The sequence below is a fragment of the Phyllobates terribilis genome, unplaced genomic scaffold, assembly GCF_046119375.1.
Source record: "Phyllobates terribilis strain yellow unplaced genomic scaffold, ASM4611937v1 Scaffold_9__5_contigs__length_417890890, whole genome shotgun sequence".
NCBI classification, from domain to species: domain Eukaryota; kingdom Metazoa; phylum Chordata; class Amphibia; order Anura; family Dendrobatidae; genus Phyllobates; species Phyllobates terribilis.
In genome coordinates this window covers 307051347-307077715 of record NW_027362769.1, presented here as the reverse complement: position 1 = coordinate 307077715, position 26369 = coordinate 307051347, and the positions used below count along the sequence as shown (strand labels likewise).

At 44.5% G+C, this 26369-nt stretch overlaps 1 protein-coding gene across 2 annotated transcripts in view; it reads left to right on the top strand.

The window, feature by feature from the left end:
* Positions 1-26369, top strand: part of MFSD6 (major facilitator superfamily domain containing 6) — a 245348-nt gene that overhangs the window by 194586 nt on the left and 24393 nt on the right. For both annotated transcript variants that reach the window (XM_073647936.1, XM_073647937.1), the window contains exons 5-6: positions 3627-3725; positions 6066-6346. In XM_073647936.1, the coding sequence (XP_073504037.1) occupies positions 3627-3725; positions 6066-6346 (380 nt within the window). The remainder of the gene's footprint in view (positions 1-3626; positions 3726-6065; positions 6347-26369) is intronic.

Genomic DNA, 26369 nt, shown 5'->3' with positions numbered 1-26369 from the left:
TTATTATTTCATGAATTTCATGAAATAATTAAAAAAATTGACGTGGGGCTTCGCCCTATTTTTGTGTCCAGCCAGGTACAACTAGGCAGCTGGGGGCTGGAATCTGCAGCGCAGGGAGCCCAAGCTTTCTGCCCCCCTCCTCCCCACTGCAAACTGCTGTCCACAGCCACCCCAGAAAATGGCGCGTTGATTGAATCGCCATCTTCTGGCGCTGTACCCAACTCATCCAGGGCCCTGGTGCGGTGGCTCACTGGGTAATAAAGGGGTTAGGGACAGCTTGGTATTATCAGCTGGCCCTAAGCCCGAAATTCATGGGGTCACGCCAATATTAGACATGACCGCCATGAATTTCTAGTAATGTATTTAAAAAAAACACAACACCCAGAATAAAGTCCTTTAATTGAAATAAACACACCATTTTTTAATGTTCTAAATTAAACCATACTTACCATCACGCCCATTCCAGCTGAAGCCAATGTCTTCTGCAAGAAAAGTAAAGTAATAAACCAACATCATCCTTACTTTTCCATGGTTCCCAGGACAGCTTCACAGCTCTGCTACATCGAGATGACAGGCTGGACCACGGAAGAACGCTGCCATCCAGCTTGCCATGCCGCTGACAGGCATGCTTGTGCTCCTGTGTCTGGCTGTGACGGCATCCAGATGAGCCGAATTCATGTTCAATGAACTCAGCTCACCTCATGCACGTCACTGACAGCGTGGGAGAATTCTCCTGCGCATGCGGTGCCAGCCAATGACGTCACCGCTTGAGCAGGAGAATTCTCCCACGCTGGGATGGCATTGAAATGACAGGCTGGATCGCAGCTGAGCGCTGCCATGCAGCTTTTCATCCTTCAACCGGACAAGATGCCTCTCCCATTCATCGGATAGGTGAGTATCCATAGTTTTTTTTCTTTTAACTAGCAGTGTATGTACTGCAGCCAGAAGCTGTCTGTACATACACTGCTAGGGGGACACTCACACACACGACACATAGACATAGACCGTACACACACGACACACAGACACATACATTACACATACATATACTTACCGCCTCTATGAGGACACTGACATTGATGGACATTCTGTTGAAGGTCTCCATGCTCGTCACACGTGAGCAGTGGCGGGAAACCAGGAACAAAGAATCCCAAAATAGTGGGATTTCCGTTTCCTGTTTTCCCTAGGGCCGCCCCCATGTGACGTCACATATTTCATTTCTCCTGCACCTCATTAAAAAAGCGCTGGAATTACGCAGTGTGCGAAAACCGCTGCGTAAATCCATCGCTTATAATGGGCACAATATAGGAGAAAGCGCAGGCCACGGTGCGTAAAGAATTGACATGTCAATTCTTTACGCAGCTGCGCTTTCGCTCTGCGTAAAATTTCCCATTCACTTTGCTGGCAGACACAAGGCACAATACGTATTTTAAAAAAGCGCGCGCAAAAATACGCAGTGTATGAACGTAGCCTTAGGCCACTGTGTTACCATTTTGGCAGTATGCTTCGAGTCATTGTCCATTTGGAAGACCCATTTCTACCCAAGCTTTAACTTCCTGGCTGACGTCTTGAGATGTTGCTTCAGTATTTTTTATTGTAGGTACACTTCAACTGTTAGAGACAGAATCTAAAAACAAAAAATCATATTCTATGATTTTTACATAATTAATTTGCATTTTATTGCATGAAGTAAGTATTTGATACAATAGAAAAACAGAACCTGTTTGCAATTACAGAGGTCAGACGTTTCCTGTAGTTCTTGACCAAGTCTGCACACACTGTAGCAGGGATTTTGGCCCAGTCCTTCTTACAGATCTTTCAGGTTTCGGGGATGTTGCTGGGCAACATTGAGTTTCAGCTCCCTCCAAAAATTTTCTATTGGGTTCAGGTCTGGAGACTGGCTAGGCCACTCCAGGACCTTGAAATGCTTCTTACAGAGCCACTCCTTAGTTGCCCTGGTTGTGTGTTTTGGGTCATTGTCATACTGGAAGACCCAGCCACCACCCATCTTCAATGCTCTTACTGAGGAAAGGAGATTGTTGGCCAAAATCTCGCGATACATGACCTCATCCATCATCAATTCAATATGTGCAATCATCCTGTCCCCTGGAGAAAAACACCTCCAAAGTATGATGTTTCCCCCACTATGCTTCACGGTTGAGATGGTGTTCTTGGGGTTGTACTCATCCTTCTTCTTCCTCCAAACACAGCGAGTGGAGTTGATACCAAAATGTTCTATTTTGGTCTCATCTGACCACATGACTTTCTCCCATGCCTCCTCTGGATCATCCAGATGGTCATTGGCAAAAGTTAAATGGGCCTGACATGTGCTGGCGTGAGCAAGTGGATCTTGCGTGCCTTGCAAAATTTTAATCCATGACTGCATAGTGTATTACTAACGGTAATGTTTGAGACTGTGGTCACAGCTTTCTTCAGGTCTTTGACCAGGTCCTCCCATGTAGTTCTGGGCTAATTCCTGACCTTTCTCAGAATCCTCCTTACCCCACGAGGTGAAATCTTGCATAGAGCCCCAGTCTGAGAAAGATTGACAAGTCATCTTGTTGCTGCCTTTTCACCAAGCTGCTTGCCTATTATCCTGTAGCCTATACCAGCCTTGTTTATGTCTACAATTTTGTTCCTGATGTCCTTAGACAGCTCTTTGGTCTTGGCCATGGTGGAGAGGTTGGAGTGTGATTGATTGATTGATTGAGTGTGGGGACAGGTATCTTTTATACAGGTAACAAGTTCAAACAGGTTCAGTTAATACAGGTAATGAGTGCAGAGCAGAATGGCTTCTTAAAGAAAAATTAACAGGTCTCAGAGCCAGAATTCTTGCTGGTTGGTAGGTGATCATATGCTTATTTCATGCAACAAAATGCAATTTAATTATTTAAAAATCATACAATGTGATTTTCTGTGTTTTATTTGTAGATTCTGTCTCTCACAGTTGAAGTGTACCTCTTACAGACCTCTCCATTCTTTGTAGGTGTGAAAACTTGCAAAGTCGACAGTGTATCAAATACTTATTTCCCCCCACTGAATATTGCTAATTAAAGATAATTTGCCACCAGGTTTTTGCCACGTGAGCGTAGCATAATACTGCAAAGCCATAGAGATTCCAGCGATGTGTCACTTACTGGGCTGCATGCTGTAGTTTTGATAAAAATCAGTTTTATCAACAGATTGTCATCATTAGAGGACAAGTAAACTTGCTGACATGTAGTCCTCCATATTCATGAGTGTTGAGTAACTCCACCCACACCACTGATTGACTGCTTACTGTTTATACTGTGCATAGGCAGAAAGCTGTCAATCAGTGGTGTGGGAGGGGTTACACAGAGCTCAGCATTCAGAGAACTGATAGATCTGCAGCAGATAAAGCAGTGATTTTATCAAAACTGCCGCAAGTAGCCCAGTAAGTGATATGGAGCAAAAACCCAGTTGACAGGATCCTTTTAATATTCATTGTAATAATTGGATTAAGAAATATTAACCGCTCAGACTCTTTTCACCAGTTTCATTTATAAAAGAAGCCACAACAAGGATACCCATGGTGCCCAACAAATCCCGCTCATCTTGCTGCATGATCCTTAATAATATCTGCAATATGTGTTTTGCCATTCCAGGTGCTGCGGAAACATTCAGGGGGATTGGTATGGCTTCTTTGGTCATTCTTCTTCTCTTTGCTTTGATCCAGTGGATAGCAGTTCCTCAGAAGGAAGAAGGTAGGCTGCAAACTGTTTCCTCAAAATGTTCTTTAGGCCTCACTCACACAAGCGTATAACTTGGACGAGTGCAATCCAATGTTTTATGGGATAGTCTTCGGCCCTATGGTATACTATGGGGCAGTGCTGATCAGGGTTTTTTTTCCTCATACTGATTCGGCAGGAGGAATAGATCGCAACATGCTGCGAGTGGCTCCGTAAATCAGATCATTCACTCCCATAGAAGTCGATGGGTGTGTGTAAAACATTGTACTGCAGCATTAGGATCTCCATCTTCTCTGTAGCTAAGATACGATTCTCTTGTTCGAGAGAATCGAATCACAGTTAAATAACATTTGGCTCAAACTCTGATAAGAGTTTGAACCAAGTGTCATTACTATAATCGATCTAATTCTCTTGGAAGAATTTTTTTATTTCTAATGTTCTTAAAAGATAAGAGTTTGTCTGGTGGGTATACATTTTTCTTGTGCAATTGGGGAGGTTTTTTTAAACACAAAGCAACTTTTTAAAAACAATCTTCCCGTTCAAAGCAAAAAATATGACCGTACATGGATTCTTTTCCTCAAAAGTTCTCCACAGTTGTTACATTTTCTCTCAAAACTGGTCATCTTGCATCGTATAGCTCGGGATATGTCAGACCAAGAGAAAGACAAGGGAGGACACATCTGAACGTTGGCTATGTATGATGAAATGCTTGCTTTGGATTGGAAGGTCACTTTAATTTTATCCTGCATCTATAAACACCAACATGTGCAGAGCATCTATCATTATTCAGCAGCCATTCTTTGTCGAACTGGCTTAAATTCCTACCTTGCAAATAGTTTGAGTAAGGCTTAGTTCACATAGTGTCTGCCTTTATGTTCAGTGGCTCTGTCGGGGCTTACATCCGAACATCCTCAAAACTGGATTTGCGTGCTTGCGCTGACGGGCCATTGACTATAATGATGCATACGGAGTCAGTGTGCGCTGTTGTGCATCATTTTGGCCATATTCAGTGGGAAGGTTTCTCTTACATTAGGCACTTATACCTTCCAGTGCTGGGCAGGAGGCAAATCTCCATCTGGATGTTTGTGTATTAAAGAATTTGCCTTCTCTTGCTCCACTGTCGATAAACCTCTGTGAAAGTCCTCTGTAGATTTCCTTATGCTTTGCATCTACTTTCTCAGGTCATTTCTGACAATTACTAGCGGGAATGTGATCTTTTCCAGCCATTTCATATACACTGCTCAAAAAAATAAAGGGAACACTTAAATAACAGAATATAACTCCAAGTAAATCAAACTGTTCACTTGGGAACGGTTAGAAACCAACTCCATGAGGCTGGTATGCAGGCCCGCAGTCCACAAATGGGGGTTGTGCTCACAGCCCAACACTGTGCAGGACACTTGGCATTTGCCACAGAACACCAGGATTGGCAAAGTCGCCACTGGCGCCCTGTGCTCTTCACAGATGAAAGCAGGTTCATGCTGAGCACATGTGACAGACGTGACAGAGTCTGGAGACGCTGTGGAAAGCGATTTGCTGCCTGAAACATCCTTCAGCATGACTGGTTTGGCAGTGGGTCAGTAATGGTGTGGGGTGGCATTTCTTTGGAGGGCCGTATAGCCCTCCATGTGCTTGCCAGAGGTAGCCTGACTGCCATTAGGTACCGAGATGAGATCCTCAGACCCCTTGTGAGACCATATGCTGGTGTGGTTGGCCCTGGGTTCCTCCTAATGCAGGACAGTGCCAGACCTCATGTGGCTGTAGTGTGTCAGCATTTCCTGCAAGATGAAGGCATTGAAGCTATGGACTGGCCCGCCCGTTCCCCAGACCTGAATCCGATTGAGCACAGCTGGGACATCATGTCTCACTCCATCCACCAACGTCACGTTGCACCACAGACTGTCCAGGAGTTGGCGAATGCTTTAGTCCAGGTGGGAGGAGATCCCACAGGAGGCCATCCGCAACCTCATCAGGAGCATGCCCAGGCATTGTAGGGAGGTCATACAGGCACGTGGAGGCCGCACACAATACTGAGCCTCATTTTGACTTGTTTTAAGGACATTACATCAAAGTTGGATCAGCCTGTAGTGTGTTTTTCCACTTTAATTTTGGGGGTGACTCCAAATCCAGGCCTCTATTGGTTAATAAATTTGATTTCCATTGATGATTTTTGTGTGATTTTGTTGTCAGCACATTCAGCTTTGTACAGAACTAAGTATTCAATGAGAATATTTCATTCATGCAGATCTAGGATGTGTTATATGAGTGTTCCATTTATTTTTTTGAGCAGTTTATTATTTGACTGATATTCCAGAGGTGTTTTCTGATGTTTCTCACACAATGCTCTTACTGCAGATGCATCTATGCTGGCGGAAAGAATTCCTGTTCCCTCCAGTCCAGTTCCTATAGCAACTATTGATCTTGTACCACAACACTCGGAGAACATCATGCCCACTATTCAAGCAAAACTGCCACCTAAAAAGACAAGGCACCAGGAGGAACAAGAGGATGTCAACAGACCTGCCTGGGGGATTAGCTCTTCTCCTTGGGTCACCCTTGCTTATGCTTTTTATCAGATAAAGGAAATGTTGGCACTTGCTAAAACTATGCCGGTCTCAGAAAGTCAGCCTCTGCAGGTACTGTCCATATGTAAATTGAGGACACGTGTATGTGTTATGTGAGCTCTTTATCTCTCATTATTTTAAAGATCCTTTACTTTGAATCATAGAAAACAATCATTGAGTACTCAATGTCCCAAAAAAGATAATTTCCGACTGTTCTTCATACTACATTTTCCAGTGTCCTTCAAGGTTTTCTTTTACCATCAAGCAATCACTCAGCTTCCACTTTCCTGAAAGAACCAGTAGAGATGGGAGAATTGATATGGAGGACTCCTGTCCATCAGCCCAGTAATCTGTGACCGCTGGACAAGGGTCCTGCGAATCTGCTTACCCCCTGGTATTCCAAGCTCTTCTATTGATTAGCTGTGCACAAAAGACGTAGTGCCAGCCCAACTAATCAATAGAAGAGTGGGGAATGCTGTCAGGCAAGTGGTTAATGACCTGGCTTATCTCCGGGAGAACAAAGCCATGTGCTGTCTGAAATCAGACTTGTTTGATCCACATCTTGCCTGAAAATCAGTTGGCTAAACACCTTGATTTTGGCATGTTAAGCCAACATTAATCTAAAGGCCCTGTCACACATAACGAGATCGCTAGCGAGATCGTTATTACGTCACGGTTTTGGGATCGCTGGAGAGTCATTTCGTGATCTTTGGGGAGCTGTCAAACATGCAGAACTTCCCAACGATTTCGGCCGCCCCAGCGATCTAACTAACGATCTCGGCGGTCGTTGGGACGCTTTCACACAGCAGCTATTTCAACGATCCACACCTTGATAGGGACTGTACTGTGTCACAAAGGCGTGCATAAAATTACGCAAAATCAGGACTCAGTCGAATGAACGGATATCAACAGCCCGGAGAATTCTGCTAGGATCTGCAATCCAGCACAAGGTCAGAAACAAAGGATGGAATCGCTATTCTGTTGCCTTCTTTATGCACGGCGGAAAATGAGAACGCTGTAGCGACCACCAATCAGGGACGAGGGGCGCGGAAAAGTCCAATTTATGCACGCCTACGTGTCTCAGTTCTGAATCGCTAACGAGGTCGTTGATAAGGTGTCAAATACAGCGATGCACACTGCCCAGCGGGAGCGCAACGACCCAGGAATGGTCCAGGAAGCTTTGTAACGATCAGCGATCTCACAGCAGGGGCCTGATCGTTGCTACCTGCCAGACATAACGAGATCGCTAGCAAGATCGCTATTGCGTCACAAAAACCGTGACGTATCAACGATCTCGCTAGTGATCTCATTATGTGTGACGGGGTCTTAATGTGTATTGGGGCCTTAAAGGGGTATTCCCATCTCCAAGGTCCTATTTCAATATGTAGTAGGTATAATAATAATAATAATAGTAAATACCTCCAATTAGAAATATAATATAGTTCTTCTGATTCGCTATGTCACTTACCCCATGTGCAGGGCATTGCAGTAGCTTTGGCATCCATGGTAAAAAACACTAATATACACTGCGTGCAGAATTATTAGGCAAATGTGTATTTTGATCACATGATACTTTTTATACATGTTGTCCTACTCCAAGCTGCATAGGCTTGAGAGCCAACTACCAATTAAGTAAATCTGATGATGTGCATCTCTGTAATGAGGAGGGGTGTTGACTAATGACATCAACACCCTTTATAAGGTGTGCTTAATTATTAGGCAACTTCCTTTCCTTTGGCAAAATGGGTCAGAAGAGAGATTTGACGGGCTCTGAAAAGTCCAAAATTGTGAGATGTCTTGCAGAGGGATGCAGCAGTCTTGAAATTTCCAAACTTTTGAAGCGTAATCACCGAACAATCAAGCGTTTCATGGCAAATAGGCAACAGGGTCGCAAGAAGCGTGTTGGCCAAAAAAGGTGCAAAATAACTGCCCATGAATTGAGGAAAATCAAGCGCGAAGCTGCCAAGATGCCATTCTCCACCAGTTTTGCCATATTTCAGAGCTGCAACGTTACTGGAGTATCAAAAAGCACAAGGTGTGCGATACTCAGGGACATGGTCAAGGTAAGGAAGGCTGAAAAACGACCACCTTTGAACAAGAAACATAAGATAAAATGTCAAGAACGGGACAAGAAATATCTTAAGATTGATTTTTCAAAGCTTTTATGGACTGATGAAATGAGTGTGACTCTTGATGGGGCAGATGGATGGGCAGAGTCTGGATCAGTTAAGGGCAGAGAGCTCCACTCCGACTCAGATGCCAGCAAGGTAGAGGTGGGGTACTGGTATGGGCTGGTATCATCAAAGATGAACTTGTGGGACCTTTTTGGGTTGAGGATGGAGTGAAGCTCAACTCCCAGACCTACTGCCAGTTTCTGGAAGACAACTTCTTCAAGCAGTGGTACAGGAAGAAGTTGGTATCGTTCAAGAAAAACATGATTTTCATGCAGGACAATGCTCCATCACATGCATCCAACTACTCCACAGCGTGGCTGGCCAGTAAAGGTCTAAAAGAAGAAAAAATAATGACATGGCCCCCTTGTTCACCTGATCTGTACCCCATAGAGAACCTGTGGTCCATCATAAAATGTGAGATGTACAAGGAGGCATAACAGTACACCTCTCGGAACAGTGTCTGGGAGGCTGTGGTGGCTGCTGCACGCAATGTTGATCGAAAACAGATCAAGCAACTGACAGAATCTATGGATGGAAGGCTGTTGAGTGTCATCATAAAGAAAGGTGGCTATATTGATCACTATTTTTTTTTGTTTTTGCATGTCAGAAATGTTTATTTCTAAATTTTGTGCATGGATATTGGTTTACCTGGTGAAAATAAACAAGTGAGATGGGATTATATTTGTTTTTTATTAAGTTGCCTAATAATTCTGCACAGTAGTAGTTACCTGCACAAACAGATATCCTCCTAAGATAGCCAAATCGAAAAAAAAAACCACTCCAACTTACAAAAATATTAAGCTTGAATATTTATGAGTCTTTTGGATTGATTGAGAACATAGTTGTTGATCAATAATAAAAATAATCCTCTAAAATACAACTAGCCTAATAATTCTGCACACAGTTTAGTGACAGTTAGTTAGCTGTTAGTGGTTGTAACCATGGATACTTAAACTACTGCAATGTCTTGCACAAGGAATAATCAATATAGTGAGTCAGATGAACTATACTACATTTCTAATTGGAGGTATTTGCTAATATTATTATTATTATTGTTACACCTACAACATATTGAGATAGGATCTTGGAGATGGGAATACCCCTTTAAGCATTCCTAATTAACATGTCGGAATTCCAGCTAGCAAACATTAGTGTTGTTGATGTGTGAGATGGACTGACTGCCTGACCTCTCATCTATTACAACTTTTTTGTTTATAGTTTTTCAATGCACACTTATGACATATCCACAGTATTTGAGAGCTGAACACATCTTTAGAGCTTTTTCTGATCATATAATTTACTCAGTTTGGAAGATCTAGTGCCACCAGGCACCCTTGACTTCGAACGTCATGAATATCAGAAACAATTTACATATAAACAACCAGTGTGTAAGTGAAGAATATTTGTTGCTCAACACACTGCACATGGGTTTCTCCCCTGTATATATTCCAGCTTTTTTTTAATTTTTTTTTTTAACCGTGTTGGTTTCTAAACGTAAAAATTTCCTGATCCATAACTCTGATGTATTACTCTGACTTATATCCAGTCATACGGTGTCATGTGTCACACAACGGCTAAACCGCATGGTATGGTTTTTCATTGGATGCCTTTGCGGATTACATTATTCCATACAGCAGAAAAATTGTTTTGCAACTTGTACCAACCCAACAGGGGACTTTGGTCACTGTTGGCTTATTGGGGCCTATGGAAGTATTTAAAGAGATCAGGGGCATTCTCCCAAGGACATTGCAAAGTGCTGTGCAAAAAAGCCCAACATGATGGAAACTGAGAATTTGTGAAATTTTTTTTAAACATTTCACAAAATTGTTCATATGCCAGATGTCAAGCTCCGTATTATGGCTGATTTATTCAAGAAAAGCCATCACTCTTTTCCATGGGCTATATTTGGTATTGAAATAGGCTGTATTACCTGACACTGCCTATAGATGTAAGAGGAGCTGCTTATGTCAGTTTTTCTGTTTTCATCACCCTTTTAAATGAGAATCTTTTTAATTGCTTAAGGTATACCCCCACTAGGGTAGTATCAATATTTGTTAACTTTACATAGTATTGTAATTTGTTTAACATGTAGAGAAGTGGGTAAAGTATTTTTTTCCATTGCTGCTGATGGGAAACCTGTTAGGAAGCAAGAATTGAAGGTAAGGTCTCCCCACTTTCACGTCTTATCCATCAGTTTGTACCGGTTGCTAATTTATAAATTTACAGTGCAGTGAGCTGCATGAGTCTTCCGTTTTCTTTTTTGTAATAATTGCAACTTTTAACTTTTAGTTAATGCAGCCCAGTACTAACTCATTTTTTGTTTACACCACCTTTTAAGAATTAATGACTTCTCTGTTGAATGAAATCAAACATGGTTATGCCCTGAGGACTGTCAGCACTTCAGTCTACATAAAGTAGATAAAGCATAAAGAGAAATGCTAGTACCTCCAATCTGATGTGTGATATTACCGCTCCACATAGCAACATGCCTTGTCTTAAAGGGAAGCCATCATTAGGAAGTAACCAATTGGCTAAAACAAGTGGTGTTAGATATGTTTTTAAAACTTTTTGGTATTTTAAGCATTACAATCTATTAAAAATAAAAATAAAATAGTGCAATTTTCACACTGGCCATTGGGATCTTTTTAGACTCAAACTTCCTGTTGTTTCAAGAAACAACAAATGTGCATATGAAGAGAGCCCTACCCTGTCTTTTACATGGCAGTAACTAAAGAGCATGTGCAAAGGTCATTGTGAAGGGAGGGAGAGCAGTTTTGATAGATATAGAAAAAATGGAAAAGAAAAACCTACAAGAAGCAAAATGAAAATAAACCCTGCTGTAAATAAATGAAAAGCAAGTTCATCTAAATAAAACAGGGTTCTTAGCAACACTGTTTTTGATCAAAAATAGTATGAAACCTATCCCACCAGCAACAAGGTGAACCTGTTCGGGATAGAACGTACTCTGTCTAATATTAAAAACCTTACCATGTGTCAAAGTTGACCTCTGTGTGAATAAGGGCAGATTGAGGCTCCAGTCCCAAACTAGGAACACCAGCTAAGGGAAGCTTTTAAATGTATTATCCAGCTCTAGGGAGGGAGGCCACACCCAGGTTTGCACAGAATGCAAAATATACAAAGAAAAAAACACAAAATTTGAGCTTGGTTTACATGTAGCACATAAGCGCATGTTTCACAATGGCCATGAATCAGAAAAACCTACAAGAAGCAAAATGAAAATAAACCCTGCTGTAAATAAATAAAAAGCAAGTGCATCTATCTAAATAAAACAGGGTTCTTAGCAACACTGTTTTTGATCAAAAATATTATGAAAGCTATCCTACCAGGGACAAGGTGAACCCGTTTTTCTCATTCATGGCCATTGTGAAACATGCATTTATGTGCTGCATGTATATATACCATTTTAAACCAAGCTCAAATTTTGTGTTTTTTTCATAGAAAAAATGAAGCAGCACAAAATGCGAAAAGGTAAAAAAAAACCTCACGGTGCAAGCCTCCTGGACTAACGATCCCATAATCTGTTAGATATAAAGATATGAAGAGGCAGCACTTCATTCATAGGCAAAGAGTGTGGACTTTATTAGCCCATGTGGTGATGTTTCGGTTCTGTCACAGAACTGTGGTAGAACCGATACGTCACCACATGGGCTAGTAAAGTCCAAACTCTTTGCCTATTAATGGAGTGCTGCCTCTTCTTAACTTTACATAGATAGATAAAAATGTATAGAAGTGTTACCTCTCATTGTAATCCTGACTCTAAGGCTGTGTGCCCACTAAGCGTTTTTTAAGCGTTACTGCATCGGCAATTCCGCTTCAGAAACGTTTAAAAAATGCTTGGTAGAAGGTCTGCCATGTTCCCCAATGATAATCCGCATGTGCTGTGCACATGCTGCGGAAATTTCTGCTGCGGGTTATCATTGCGGAAAAATCCGCAGAACTACCAATTATTTTGCGGAAGCGCTGCGTTTTCACCGCCATTGACTTGCATTGGAATGCGTGGATTCTGCATCACTGCATCTGTAGATGCGCATTGCATGCGTTTCAATGTGCGGATGGTACCCGGGTTTGGAGAAGAGGAGACTCTCCTCTGGACCCGGGTACCATAGTACCTGTAAAAAGAAAAGAATAACATAAAAAATAAATATTATACTTAACTTCTGATGGCCCCTGGTGTCCTTGTCTTGGCTTGCCGGCAGCTCGCGGTGGACTCAAGGACCTGCGCTGACGTCATTTAGTCATGTGACGGGTCACGCGACCGCTGACGTTGGCAGGTCCTTTAATCTACCGCGAGCTTCCGGCAAGCCGAGACAAGGACACCAGGGGCCAACAGAAGGTAAGTATAATATTTATTTTTTATTTTTTACCATTCTTTCGGTCACACAATATAAATCCATGCCGTTTGCATGGATTTATATAGTGTGACCGAGTTGTCAAGCACTTTCCAAGTGATGCTAAAATCGCTTGGAAAGCGCTTGTCAACCCGCATGCAGAAATGCATGTGAAGAACACTTCACATCCGCATGTCCCTGGCAGGAAAAACACATGTACAATCCGCATGTACAATCCGCATGTACAATCCGCATGCGTTTTTTCTGCCAGGGAGATCCAGAAACGCTCAGGAAAAATCCGGAGTATTTCCGCATCGTGGGCACATAGCCTTGTGATGATAAAACAGCTGAAAACTCTTTCAGTAAGAACAGGAGGAATGAGTCTAAAAAATCTCCTGTAAGAGACAAAGAAAAGCACCGCATAAGGCTATGTGCCCACGATGCAGAAATGAAGCGGAAAATTTCTGCTTCATTTCTGCATGTCCTTCCCAGTAAAAACGTGTGCGGGATTTAACACGCGTTTTTGAAGCTTTTTTGACGTGCGTTTTTGTAATGCATTGAGTAGGCAATTTCGCATACGTAAACACACAAATAATGGTCATGCTGCAGATTTTTCCGCACATAAAATCCGCTGCGGAAAATTCCGCAGCATGGGCACAGAACATTCGGATTGTCATTGGGGGCCATGGGGCACATATTACCAAGCGTTTTTCAAGCGTTTCTGCAGCAGAAATGCCACAGCAGAAACGCTTGAAAAACGCATTGTGGGCACATAGCCTTAAGATGTGCACACCTGGTATAACAGTAAGTAATCCAAAAAGTTTATTGAGCACAAAAGGATAATAGGGTTAAAAACACTTAAAAAAAAAACCAAAAAACAACAAATGGTATAATACATCCCTGGGTAATGAAATAAAAATATATCAATGGAAACCTACATATGGGACCAAGACACTCAGAAAAAATGTATATAGATATGAATGATCTCCTACACCATAGGCAATATGCATACAGGATAATATGATAATGATTATAAACAACTAGATGGAGGCCCGATGCTACTGCATCAGGAGGGCTATAATGTTAAGATGGGGGTAAACTTTGCAGCGTTGAGAATCTCTCCCCCCCCCATGTGGTCACCCACCTATCCACTCTCTCTTTCCCCCATGTGCTGACTTCTCCCGTCTGTGCTCTCTTCTTTGACCTCTCTACCCCATGTGCTAACCCCCTTGTATGCTGTCTCTCTCCTTCCTGGGCTGTGTTCTCCCCTCATGTGCTGTCCCGTTTGAGCTGTCTCCCCCCTGTGCTCTGTCTCTCTCCCCCCTGTGCGCTTTCTCTCTCCCCCATCTGCTGTCTTCTCCTCTCATGTGATCTCTTCTTTGACCTGTGTACCCCATGTGCTCTCCCCATTGTCTGCTCTCTCTCTCCACCCCTGTGCTGTCTTCTGCACTCATGTGTTCTCTCTTTTAAGAACACCGCCGGGATCAGCCGAATGATTCACTGCACCTGCGCAGAATTCCTGTAGATGCAGTAAGTCAGATCGCCACCATCTTTCATTCGGCTGATCCCGGCGGTGGCGTGAATGGCGTGTTCACGACGGTGTTCCGCTGGTGGTACCGCACAAGAGGCTGCGTACGGCGTATACAGTGTGTGTGTGTGGTGCGTATGGCATATACAGTGTGTGTGTACGTACGGCGCATACAGTGTATGTGTGCGTAAACGGCGTATACAATGTGTGCGTTCAGCGCATACAGTGTGTGTGTGGTGCGTACGGCGTATACAGTGTGTTTGTGTTGTGCGTACGGCTTATACAGTGTGTGTGCGTACAGCACATACAGTGTGTGTGCGGTGCGTACGGCGTATACAGTATGTTTGTGTGGTGCATACGGCGCATACAGTGTGTGTGTGCGTATGGCGCATACAGTGTGTGTGGTGCAAACGGCGTATACAGTGTGTGTGTGCGTACAGTGCATACAGTGTGTGTGTGTGGTGCATAAGGCGTATACAGTGTGTTTGTGTGGTGCGTACGGCGTATACAGTGTGTGTGTGTGCGTATGGCGCATACAGTGTGTGTGTTGTGCGTACGGCGTATACAGTGTGTGGTGCATACGGCATATGCAGTGTGTGTGTGGTGCGTACGGCGTATACAGCGTGTGTGTGTGGTGTGTACGGCGTATACAGTGTGTGTGTACAGCGTATACAGTGTGTGTGTGTGGTGCGTACGGTGTATACAGTGTGTGTGGTGCGTACGGCGTATACAGTGTGTGTGTGGTGCGTATGGCGTATACAGTGTGTGTGTGTGGTGCTTACGGCGTAAACAGTGTGTGTGTTGTCTACGGAGTACACAGTGTAGGTGTGTGTGTACGGCGTATGCAGTGTGTGTGTGTGGTGCGTACAGCGTATGCAGTGTGTGTGGTGCGTACGGCGTACACAGAGTGTGCGTACGGCGTTTACAATGTGTGCGTACGACTTATACAGTGTGTGGTGGTGCGTACGGCATATGCATTGTGTATGTAACATAGTAACATAGTTTGTAAAGCCGAATAAAGACTTGCGTCCATCAAGTTCGACCTGTTAGTGTTAGAACCTTGCTGTTAGTTTTTTTTTCCTTTGCTGGTCACATGACCTTGTTGGCCTATTTAATCCTGCTCCGCCCTTCTGGCTTTGCTGGACTTCATTGTATATCTACTTTCTAGCTAGCCTGTGCTCTGTATCTAACTCTGTTAGTTTGCTTGGTCTACGGACCTCTATGTTCTATCTATTTTGTTTGTTCGTCTGTCTGCTACTATTTCTGTTAGGAGGTGTCCCATATTCCTCCCAGTCCTTAGTACTTGTAGGGATTCCCTCCCCACATCTATAGGTCTCCGTACAGACTAGATTAGGACTTTAGCAGGTCTGATCGCAGGATCAGGTTCCCTGTTACATCGTAGGGATTCAGCTGAGTCCTATAGTAGGGACAGATCTCCTCTCTTTCCTTAGCTTTGGTAGCAGAACATAACAGTAAGTCCAGCCTGCAAATTCTCTAAGGAAAGATTTTTCTGTTCCATCATGGTGTCGGTTCAGGATTTGGCTAAACCCCTGCAGGGACTCTCTCTGGAAGTGGCCGAGCTCCGTCAGCACGTGAGTAACTGTCCTGGAGCATATTTCTTGGAGCCTAAGGTATGTTTGCCGGATTTATTTTTTGGTGAACATCGAGAATTTTTTTCATTTAAAAATGCTTGCTTATTGTATTTTCGTTTGAGACCCAAGTCCTCTGGGGATGAATCCCAGCGCGTAGGGTTCATAATGTCACTTTTGCGCAAAGAGCCTCAGGAGTGGGCCTTTGATCGGCAAAAATGTGGTTGTGTATTTGGATGACATTTTGATTTATTCGCCGGATCTGGAGTCTCATTGGCGGAGCGTACGTGAGGTATTACAGTTATTAATGGACAATTCGCTTTTTGCTAAGCTGGAGAAATGTGAATTCGCTGTACAGAGAATTAGTTTTTTGGGTTACATTATCTCCAGCGAAGGTTTTGAGATGGATCCGGTTAAAGTTCAAGCTATACAGGAATGGCCTAGGCCTATTGGTTTGAAATCGATACAGAGGTTTTTAGGTTTCGCCAATTATTACAGAAAATTCATAAAAAAAATTTCTAGTATTGTCAAACCTCTGACTGATCTCACCAGGAAAGGTGCTGATGCGGTTCAGTGGTCTTCTGAGGTCATTGAAGCTTTTGTGTATCTCAAGGAGAATTTTTCCGGTGATTTGGAAAGAGTTTGGACGGATGTGCGTGGTAATCTTCAGGAGGCCAACAGAAAATCTAAAGACTACTTTGATAGGAAACGACAGGAGGTTTTGTTCGCTGTTAGTGACATGGTTTGGTTGTCCTCTAGGAATCTGCGGTTGAGGATTCCTTCTAAGAAATTGGGTCCCAAGTTTGTAGGGCCCTTTAAGGTGCTTCAGGTTGTCAACCAATCTGCTGTTAGGTTGGAGGTTCCTACCTCCTGGAGAATTAATCCGGTATTTCATGACTCTCTGTTAAAAAAAGCTGTTGTGTCGGATGGTGACGCCTCTGCCTCTGTTCCTCCGGTGGTGGAGGATGGGGAATATGAGATTTCTCGCATCCTTGACTCTAGACGGTATAGAGGTAGTTTGCAGTATCTTGTGGCCTGGAAAGGTTTCGGACCCGAGGATAACTCTTGGGTGAGGTCAGATGATGTTTCCGCGTCCAGACTTATCAGAGCGTTTCACAGGAGATTTCCTGATAAGCCTGGTCCTAGGGGATCCGGAGGATCCTCTTAGAAGGGGGGGTACTGTTAGAACCTTGCTGTTAGGTTTTTTTTCCTTTGCTGGTCACATGACCTTGTTGGCCTATTTAATCCTGCTCCGCCCTTCTGGCTTTGCTGGACTTCATTGTATATCTACTTTCTAGCTAGCCTGTGCTCTGTATCTAACTCTGTTAGTTTGCTTGGTCTACGGACCTCTATGTTCTATCTATTTTGTTTGTTCGTCTGTCTGCTACTATTTCTGTTAGGAGGTGTCCCATATTCCTCCCAGTCCTTAGTACTTGTAGGGATTCCCTCCCCACATCTATAGGTCTCCGTACAGACTAGATTAGGACTTTAGCAGGTCTGATCGCAGGATCAGGTTCCCTGTTACATCGTAGGGATTCAGCTGAGTCCTATAGTAGGGACAGATCTCCTCTCTTTCCTTAGCTTTGGTAGCAGAACATAACAGTTAGTTCTGTAATTGCTAAAGTTGATCCAGAGGAGGGCAAAAACCCCAAATGATTTGGCCAATCTTCACCTGAGGAAAAATTCCCTCCCGACTCTGAAACCAGCAGTCAGAATAAATCCCTGTATCAACCTACTATTTTATTCTATTTTTAAGTATATGCTGAAATCTGCCTGGTATCTAGAAAAGCATCCAGTCCCCGCTTGAACTGGTTTAGTGAATCCGACATTACCGTCTCCTCACTCAGTGAATTCCATATTCTCACTGCTCTTACCGTAAAGAACCCCTTCCTATGCTGGTGCTTGAACCTTTTCTCTTCCAGTCTTAGTGAATGCCCTCTTGTTACCGTAATATCCCTCCTTTTGAACAAATCCCGGGCAAAATCTCTATACTGTCCCCTCACATATTTGTACACATTTATTATGTCCCCCCTCAACCTTCTCTTTTCCAGGCTGAATAGTCCTAGTTTTGCCAACCTCTCTGGGTATTGCAGTCCCTCCATTCCCCTTATTAATTTTGTTGCCCTCCTTTGTACCTTTTCAAGCTCATTTATATCCTTTCCCATAACTGAGCACAGTATTCCAAGTGTGGTCTGACCAGTGCTTTGTACAGTGGAAGAACAATGTTCTCATCCTTTGCAGCTATACCTCTTCTGATACATCCCATTACCCTGTTTGCCCTTACAGCAGCGGCCTGACTTTGGGCACTCCAATTTAGTTTGCTATCAATCAAGATGCCCAAGTCCTTCTCCATCTCTGAATTCCCCAATGATTTCCCATTCAGTGAGTACTGGTGACTTCCATTTTTCCTTCCCATATGTATGACCTTACATTTCTCCTCGTTAAACCTCATTTGCCATTTAATGCTCCACCTACCCAGTTTATGCAAATCCCTCTGTAGGTCTGCACTGTCCTCTTTTGTATTAATTGTTTTACATAACTTTGTGTCATCTGCAAATATTGATATTTTACTATTTATCCCGTTGACTATGTCGTTAATAAAGATATTAAATAACATTGGGCCTAGTACAGACCCCTGTGGTACCCCACTAGTGACGCTTACCCAATCTGAGTATATTCCATTTATAACCACCCTCTGCCTTCTATCCTTTAGCCAGTTAGCTACCCACTTGCAGACATTTCCCCCCAGCCCCATCATTCTCATTTTGTATACCAACCTATTATGTGGCACGCTATCGAACGCTTTTGAGAAGTCGAGATACACGACATCCACTGGTTCCCCCTGATCTAGTCGAGAGCTAATCTCCTCGTAGAAGTCAATCAGGTTAGTTTGGCAGGAGCGATTCCTCATGAATCCATGTTGGTTCGGGGTTAATAGATTATTAGCATCAAGATGCTCCATAATTGCCTCTTTAATGAAGCCTTCAAAAATTTTGCCCACAACGGACGTCAGACTCACCGGCCAATAGTTTCCGGCGTCACTTTTCGCTCCCTTTTTGAATATTGGCACTACATTCGCCTGTCGCCAATCAAGTGGTACAGACCCAGTCTCAACAGAGTCCTTAAATATAAGATATAACGGTCTGTCTATCACATTACTTAGTTCCCTTAGTACCCGTGGGTGTATGCCATCAGGTCCTGGTGATTTGTTTATTTTAATGTTACTGAGGCGTTTCTGTACCTCAACTTGGGTTAGATTTGTCATACTTAGTGGAGGATTAAGCTTGTCACTTCTCATTTCGCCTGTTAGTTCTTTTTCCTTTGTGAAAGTTGACGAAAAAAAATTATTTAATAGATTAGCTTTATCCTCATCTTTCTCTATGATTTTGCCTTCATCACTTTTTATCGGTCCAATATTATCCGATTTAATCCTTTTACTATTTATATACGTAAAGAACAGTTTGGGATTTGATCTACTTTCCCTAGCAATAAGTCTCTCTGTTTCCTCCTTTGCTATTTTTATTTGTTTTTTACAGGTTCTCGTTTTTTCCTTGTAACACATTAGTGCCTCCTTACTGTTTTCCTGTTTTAATCTCTTGAATGCCTCTTTTTTGCTATTTAACGCCCCTTTTACGTTCTTATTCAACCATATTGGTTTTTTCTTATTTCTGGACCTTTTATTCCCATACGGTATATACCTCTCGCACTGAGTATTCAGAATTCTTTTGAAGGTTTCCCATTTACTATTCGTATTCCATTGATTAAGTACTTTTTCCCAGTCTATAAGTTGAAGGCTTTCTTTCAGCTGATCAAACTTCGCCCTCCTAAAGTTTAATGTTTTAGTTGTTCCCTTATTGATAACCCTACTGAAGGGCATTTTGAAATTGATAATATTACGATCGCTATTACCTAGGTGCCCCCCTATCTGTACCTCAGTTATTCTATCAGGCCTATTAGTATATATTAAGTCCAACACGGCCTTCCCTCTCGTTGGTTCCTGCACTAGTTGGGAGAGATAATTATCCTTGATAATTGTCAAGAGCCTTTTTCCTTTCTGCGATCTACAGGTTTCTGTTTCCCAGTCAATATCCGGGTAGTTGAAGTCCCCCATTACAATCACCTCATTATGTTTTGCTACTTTGTCTATTTGTCCTAATAACAGTTTCTCATTCTCCTCTGTTATATTGGGTGGCTTATAGCAGACCCCCAGTAATATTTTATTATTATTATTTGCCCCCTCTATCTCTACCCACATGGACTCGACCCCCTCTTCTCCCTCTCCTATATCTTCCCTTAGTCTGGGCTTTAGACGTGACTTTAATATAAGCAAACTCCTCCGCCCTTCCTCTGTTTCCGGTCCGCCTTATTGGTCAGGCTTCTTGCATTGGTCAGCATGCAAGATAAAACTTTGGGGTTATTTAGCATCCTATTCTTCTCTAATGATCTAACTGTACTATCCCCACCCCCCTCTCCACCCTCATTATATTCACTTCTCCCCTTCCCCCTTGCTTGCCTCACATCCCACCTATTTCCTTGGTTCCCCCCCCCCCCGTCTCTAGTTTAAAAACTCCTCCAACCTATTAGCCATCTTCTTCCCCAGCACCGCTGCACCCTCCCCATTGAGGTGCAGCCCGTCCCTACGGTAGAGCCTGTAGCCGACAGCGAAGTCGGCCCAGTTCTCCATGAACCCAAACCCTTCTGCCTTGCATCAACTCTTTAGCCACTTATTCACCTCCCTAACCTCCCGTTGGCGCTCCTGTGTGGCTCGCGGGATTGGTAGTATTTCTGAGAAAACTACCTTGGAGGTCCTTGCCCTAAGCTTCCTACCTAGATCCCTGAAATCATTTTTAAGGACCCTCCATCTATCACTCACTTTGTCATTGGTGCCAATGTGGACCATGACCGCTGGGTCTTCGCCAGCCCCACCCAGTAACCTGTCAACCCGATCCGCGATGTGCCGGACTCGAGCGCCAGGGAGGCAGCACACCGTTCGGCGATCCCGGTCTTTGTGACAGATTGCCCTGTCTGTCCCCCTAATAATAGAGTCACCCACTACCAGGACCTGTCTAGCCTGCCCTACACTTCCCCCCTCCCCCTCATTACTGGAGCATACACTCCCCCGGCGGTCAGAGGATCTGTCGTGCTCCAATAATGCCGGTTCTGAACCAGCCTTCCTATACTTCTTCCCTCTATCCCTTCTAACTGTTACCCAGCTCTCTGCCTGTTCAGCCTGCGCTTCCCCACTAAGCTCCACCCCCAGTGTTGACCCATTGAGTGTCTGCTCGGTGAGCAGCAAACTCCGTTCCATGTTGTCGATGCTCCTCAGTACCGCTATCTGAGCACTTAGATCCAGGATTTGGGCTTCCAAGTGCACGATATGCTCACATCTCTCGCAGCAGTATGGATCCTTGAGCGGTAGCTCCGGGAATGCATACATTGCGCAAGATGTACACTGCATGGCTCCGGCCAACATGGACGTCATTCTAAATATGGGGATACAGTCAGTATATATGTACAAGTACAAAACACAATTATTTATATATAGGTGTATGGACGGGGATCAATTAGGGATGTGTAAGTGTATCGATTAGATATCGGCGCGGGATCAGTTAAGTATGGACGGGGGATCAATTAAGTATCAATTAAGTATGGACGGGGGATCAGCTGAGTGGGTCAGGTGGATTAATTAAGTATGGACGGTGTGTCAATTAACTATGGACTGGGATAAATAAGTATGGACTGGGGAAATAATTAATTGTGGACTAGGGAATCAATCAATTAATTATGGACAGGAGGTTTAATTAAATAGGATGGGGGGTAAAGCAAATAAATAGGTATGGACGGTGGGTCAATTAACTAAGGACTGGGGATCAATAAGTATCAATAAGTATCAATATCAATAAATATGGACTGGAGAAATAATTAATTGTGGTCTGGGGAATCAATCAATTAATTATGGACAGGGGTTAATCAAATATGGTGGGGGATAAGGCAAATAGATAGGGACTGGGGATGAGTAAAAGTGGACAAGGGGAATCTATTAAATAGGACAAGGGGGATCAATCAATTATGGGCTGGGGGGGGTCAATCATTTAAATGTGGTCAGAGGGATCAGTTAAATATGGACGGGGGTGTTCAGGGGAATCAATTTAAATATGGACGGGGGGTGATCAATTAAATATGGACGGGGGGGTAATCAATTAAATATGGACTAGGGAATACAATACAATTACAATACAGATACAAATACAATACAGTACAGTACACACTTGGGTTCAGTAGGGCCGCTTATCGCAGCCTCCTGCCCCTCACTCACCTCCTCTAGGGACGCTGCTCGCTATCACAGCGCGCTCTTCCCTCCAGTCGCCTCTTACCGGTCCTCCTGATCACCTCCTGGTCACCACCACCTGGCACCCTCCGCTGGCCGGCACTGCACGCTGCCACAGCGCTCTCTTGCGCTCGTCCCTCCGGTCGCCTCCTACTGGTCCTCCCGATCCGCTCGGTCACCTCCGCCTGGCTCTTCTCCCTTCCCAGGAGCTCTCTCCACACACAGCACAACTCTTGCAGCACACGGCAGGCTCCGCCTCCACCACTGGTGGATACACAGCTGATAGTCCTACTGAATAGATTTCGTTCGCACTTACGCTCCGGCACACGCAGCTCGTTCACACTCGCAAACTAAGATTTAAAGAGGTTTTTTTTTTTTCCTTTTCCAGAAATGCACCCTTCACCTCAATGCACTTCCAATGCACTTTATGTGGTGCTTACGGCGTATACAGTGTGTGTGTGTGGTGGTGCGTATGGCGTATACAGTGTGTGTGTGGTGGTGTGTACAATGCATACAGTGTGTGTGGTGGTGCTTACGGCGTATACAGTGTGTGTGTGTGGTGGTGCGTATGGCGTATACAGTGTGTGTGTGTTTGTGGTGCGTACGGCGTATACAGTTTGTGTGTGTGTGGTGCGTACGGCTCATACAGTTTGTGTGTGTGTGGTGCGTACGGCGTATACAGTGTGTGTGGTACTTACGGCGTATACAGTGTGTGTGGTACTTACGGCGTAAACAGTGTGTGTTGTGTACAGAGTATACAGTATGTGTACGGCATATGCAGTGTGAGTGTGTGTCTGGTGCGTACGGCGTATACAGTGTGTGTGGTGCGTACGGCGTATACAGTGTGTGTGTGTGGTGCTTGCGGTGTATACAGTGTGTGATGCGTACGGCGTATACAGTGTGGTGTGTACGACGTATACAGTGTGTGTGTGGTGCGTATGGTGTATACAGTGTGTGTATGTGGTGCGTATGGTGTATATAGTGTGTGTATGTGGTGCGTACGGTGTATACAGTGTGTGTATGTGGTGCGTACGGTGTATACAGTGTGTGTGTGTGTGTGGTGCCTACAGAGTATACAGTGTGTGTGTGTGGTGCGTACGGAGTATGCAATGTGTGTATGTGGTGCGTATGGCGTATACAGTGTGTGCTGTGTGTACGTTGTATACAGAGTGTCTGTATGTATGTGTGTGGTGATGCGTACGGCCTATACAGTGTGTGTGGTGGTGCGTACGGGTTATACAGTATGTGTGTGCTGCGTATGGCGTATACAGTGTGTGTGTATGGTGCGTACGGCGTGTACAGTGTGTGTGTATGTGGTGTGTACTGTGTATACAGTGTGTGTATGTGGTGCGTACGGTGTATATAGCGTGTGTGTGTGTGGTGCGTACAGAGTATACAGTGTGTGTGTGTGGTGCGTACGGCGTATACAGTGTGTGTGGTGGTGCGTGCGGCGTATACAGTGTGCGTGTGGTGCGTATACAGTGTATGGTGCTTACGGCGTGTACAGTGTGTATGTATGTGGTGTGTACTGTGTATACAATGTGTGTGTGGTGCGTACGGCGTATACAGTGTGTGTGTGGTGGTGTGTGTGGCGTATACAGTGTGTGTGTGTGTGGTGTGTACGGCGTATACAGTGTGTGTGGTGCTTACGGCGTAAACAGTGTGTGTTGTGTACGGAGTATACAGTGTGTGTGTGTGTGTGTACGGCATATGCAGTGTGAGTGTGTGTCTGGTGCGTACGGCGTATACAGTGTGTGTGGTGCGTACGGCGTATACTTGTGTGCGTACGGCGTATACAGTGTGTGTGTGTGTATGGTGCTAACGGTGTATACAGTGTGTGTCTTGCGTACGGCGTATACAGTGTGTGGTGTGTACGACGTATACAGTGTATGTGTGGTGCGTACGGTGAATACAGTGTGTGTATGTGGTGCGTACGGTGTATACAGTGTGTGTTTGTGGTGCATACGGTGTATACAGTGTGTGTGTGTGTGGTGCGTACAGAGTATGCAGTCTGTGGTGTGTACAGCGTATACAGTGTGTGTCTGTGGCGCGTACGGAGTATGCAGTGTGTGTATGTGGTGCGTATGGCATATACAGTGTGTGTTGTGTGTACGGCGTATACAGAGTGTATGTGTGTGGTGATGCATACGGCGTATACAGTGTGTGTGTGTGGTGCGTATGGCGTATACAGTGTGTGTGTGTGTATGGTGCGTACGGCGTGTACAGTGTGTGTGTATGTGGTGCGTACGGTGTATACAGTGTGTGTGGTGCGTACAGAGTATACAGTATGTGTGTGGTGCGTACAGCATATACAGTGTGTGTGTGTGGCGCGTACAGAGTATGCAGTGTGTGTATGTGGTGCGTATGGCGTATACAGTGTGTGTTGTGTGTACGGCATATACAGAGTGTCTGTGTGTATGTGTGTGGTGGTGCGTACGGCCTATACAGTGTGTGTGGTGGTGCGCGCGGCGTATACAGTGTGTGTGTGGTGCGTATGGCGTATACAGTGTGTGTGGTGCGTATACAGTGTGTGTTTGTATGGTGCTTACGGCGTGTACAGTGTGTGTGTATGTGGTGTGTACTGTGTATACAGTGTGTATGTGGTGTCTACTGTGTATACAGTGTGTGTGTGGTGCGTACGGCGTATACAGTGTGTGTGTGTGGTGCGTACGACGTATACAGTGTATGTGTGTTGCATACGGTGTATACCATCTGTGTGTGGTGCGTACTGCGTATACAGTGTTTGTGTGTACTGCGTACTATGTGTGGTGCGTACAGTGTATACAGTGTGTGTGTGGTGCGCGCGGCGTATACAGTGTGTGTGTGGTGTATACAGTGTGTGTGTGTGTGGTGGTGCGTATTTTGTATACCTTGACTCTGTGTGTGGAGCGTACCACGTATACAGTGTGGAGCGTACGGCGTATACAGTGTGGCGTGTACGGCGTTTACAGTGTGTGTCATGCATACCGCGTATACAGTGTGTGTGGTGTGTATGGCGTATATATTGACTCTGTGTGTGTGTGGAGCGTACGGCTTATGCAGTGTGTGTGATGCGTACGGTGTATACTGTGTGTGTGGTGCGTACGGCGAATACAGTGTGTGTGGTGGTGCGTACGGTGTATACAGTGTGTGTGTGGTGCATACGGCGTATGCAGTGTGTGTATGTGGTGCGTATGGCGTATACAGTGTGTGTGGTGGTGTATACATAGTATACAGTGTGTGTGTGGTGCGTACGGCGTATACAGTGTGTGTGTGTGTGTGGTGCGTACTTCTTGTACAGTGTGTGTGTATGTGGTGTGTACTGTGTATACAGTGTGTGTGTGTGTGTGGTGCATACAGCTTATACAGTGTGTGTGTGGTGCTTACTTCGTATACAGTGTGTGTATGTTGTGCGTATGGCGTATACAATGTGTGTGTGAGGTGCATACGGCGTATACAATGTGTGTGTGAGGTGCGTACGGCGTATACAGTGTGTGTGTGGTGCGTTCGGGGTATGAGTGTGTGGTGCGTACGGCGTAAACAGTGTGTTTGTCTGTTGCGTACAGTGTATGCCGTGTGTGGTACATACGGCGTATACAGTGTTTGTGTGTGCACTGCGTATACAGTGTGTGTGTGTGGTGCGTACGGCGTATAGAGTGTGTGTGTGTGGTGCTTACGGCGTAATCAGTGTGTGTGTGTTGTGTACAGAGTATACAGTGTGTGTCTGTTGTGTACGGAGTACACAGTGTGTGTTGTGTACGGAGTATACTGTGTGTGTGTGGTGCGTACTGCGTATACAGTGTGTGTGTGGTGTGTACGGCGTATGCGTGCGGCGTATACAGTGTGTGTGTGATGCGTACGGCGTATATAGTGTGTGTGTGGTGTGTACGGCGTATACAGTGTGTGTGGTGCGTACGGCGTATACAGTGTGTGTATGTGTGTGTCGTACATACGGCATATACAGTGTCTTTGGTGTGTATGGCGTATACATTGACTGTGTGTGTGTGGAGCGTGGGGCATATACAGAGTGTGTCAGTGTGTGTGGTGGTGCGTGCGGCGTATACAGTCTGTGTGTGTGGTGCGTACAGAGTATGCAGTGTGTATGTGGTGCGTACGGTGTATACAGTGTGTGTGGTGCATATGGCGTA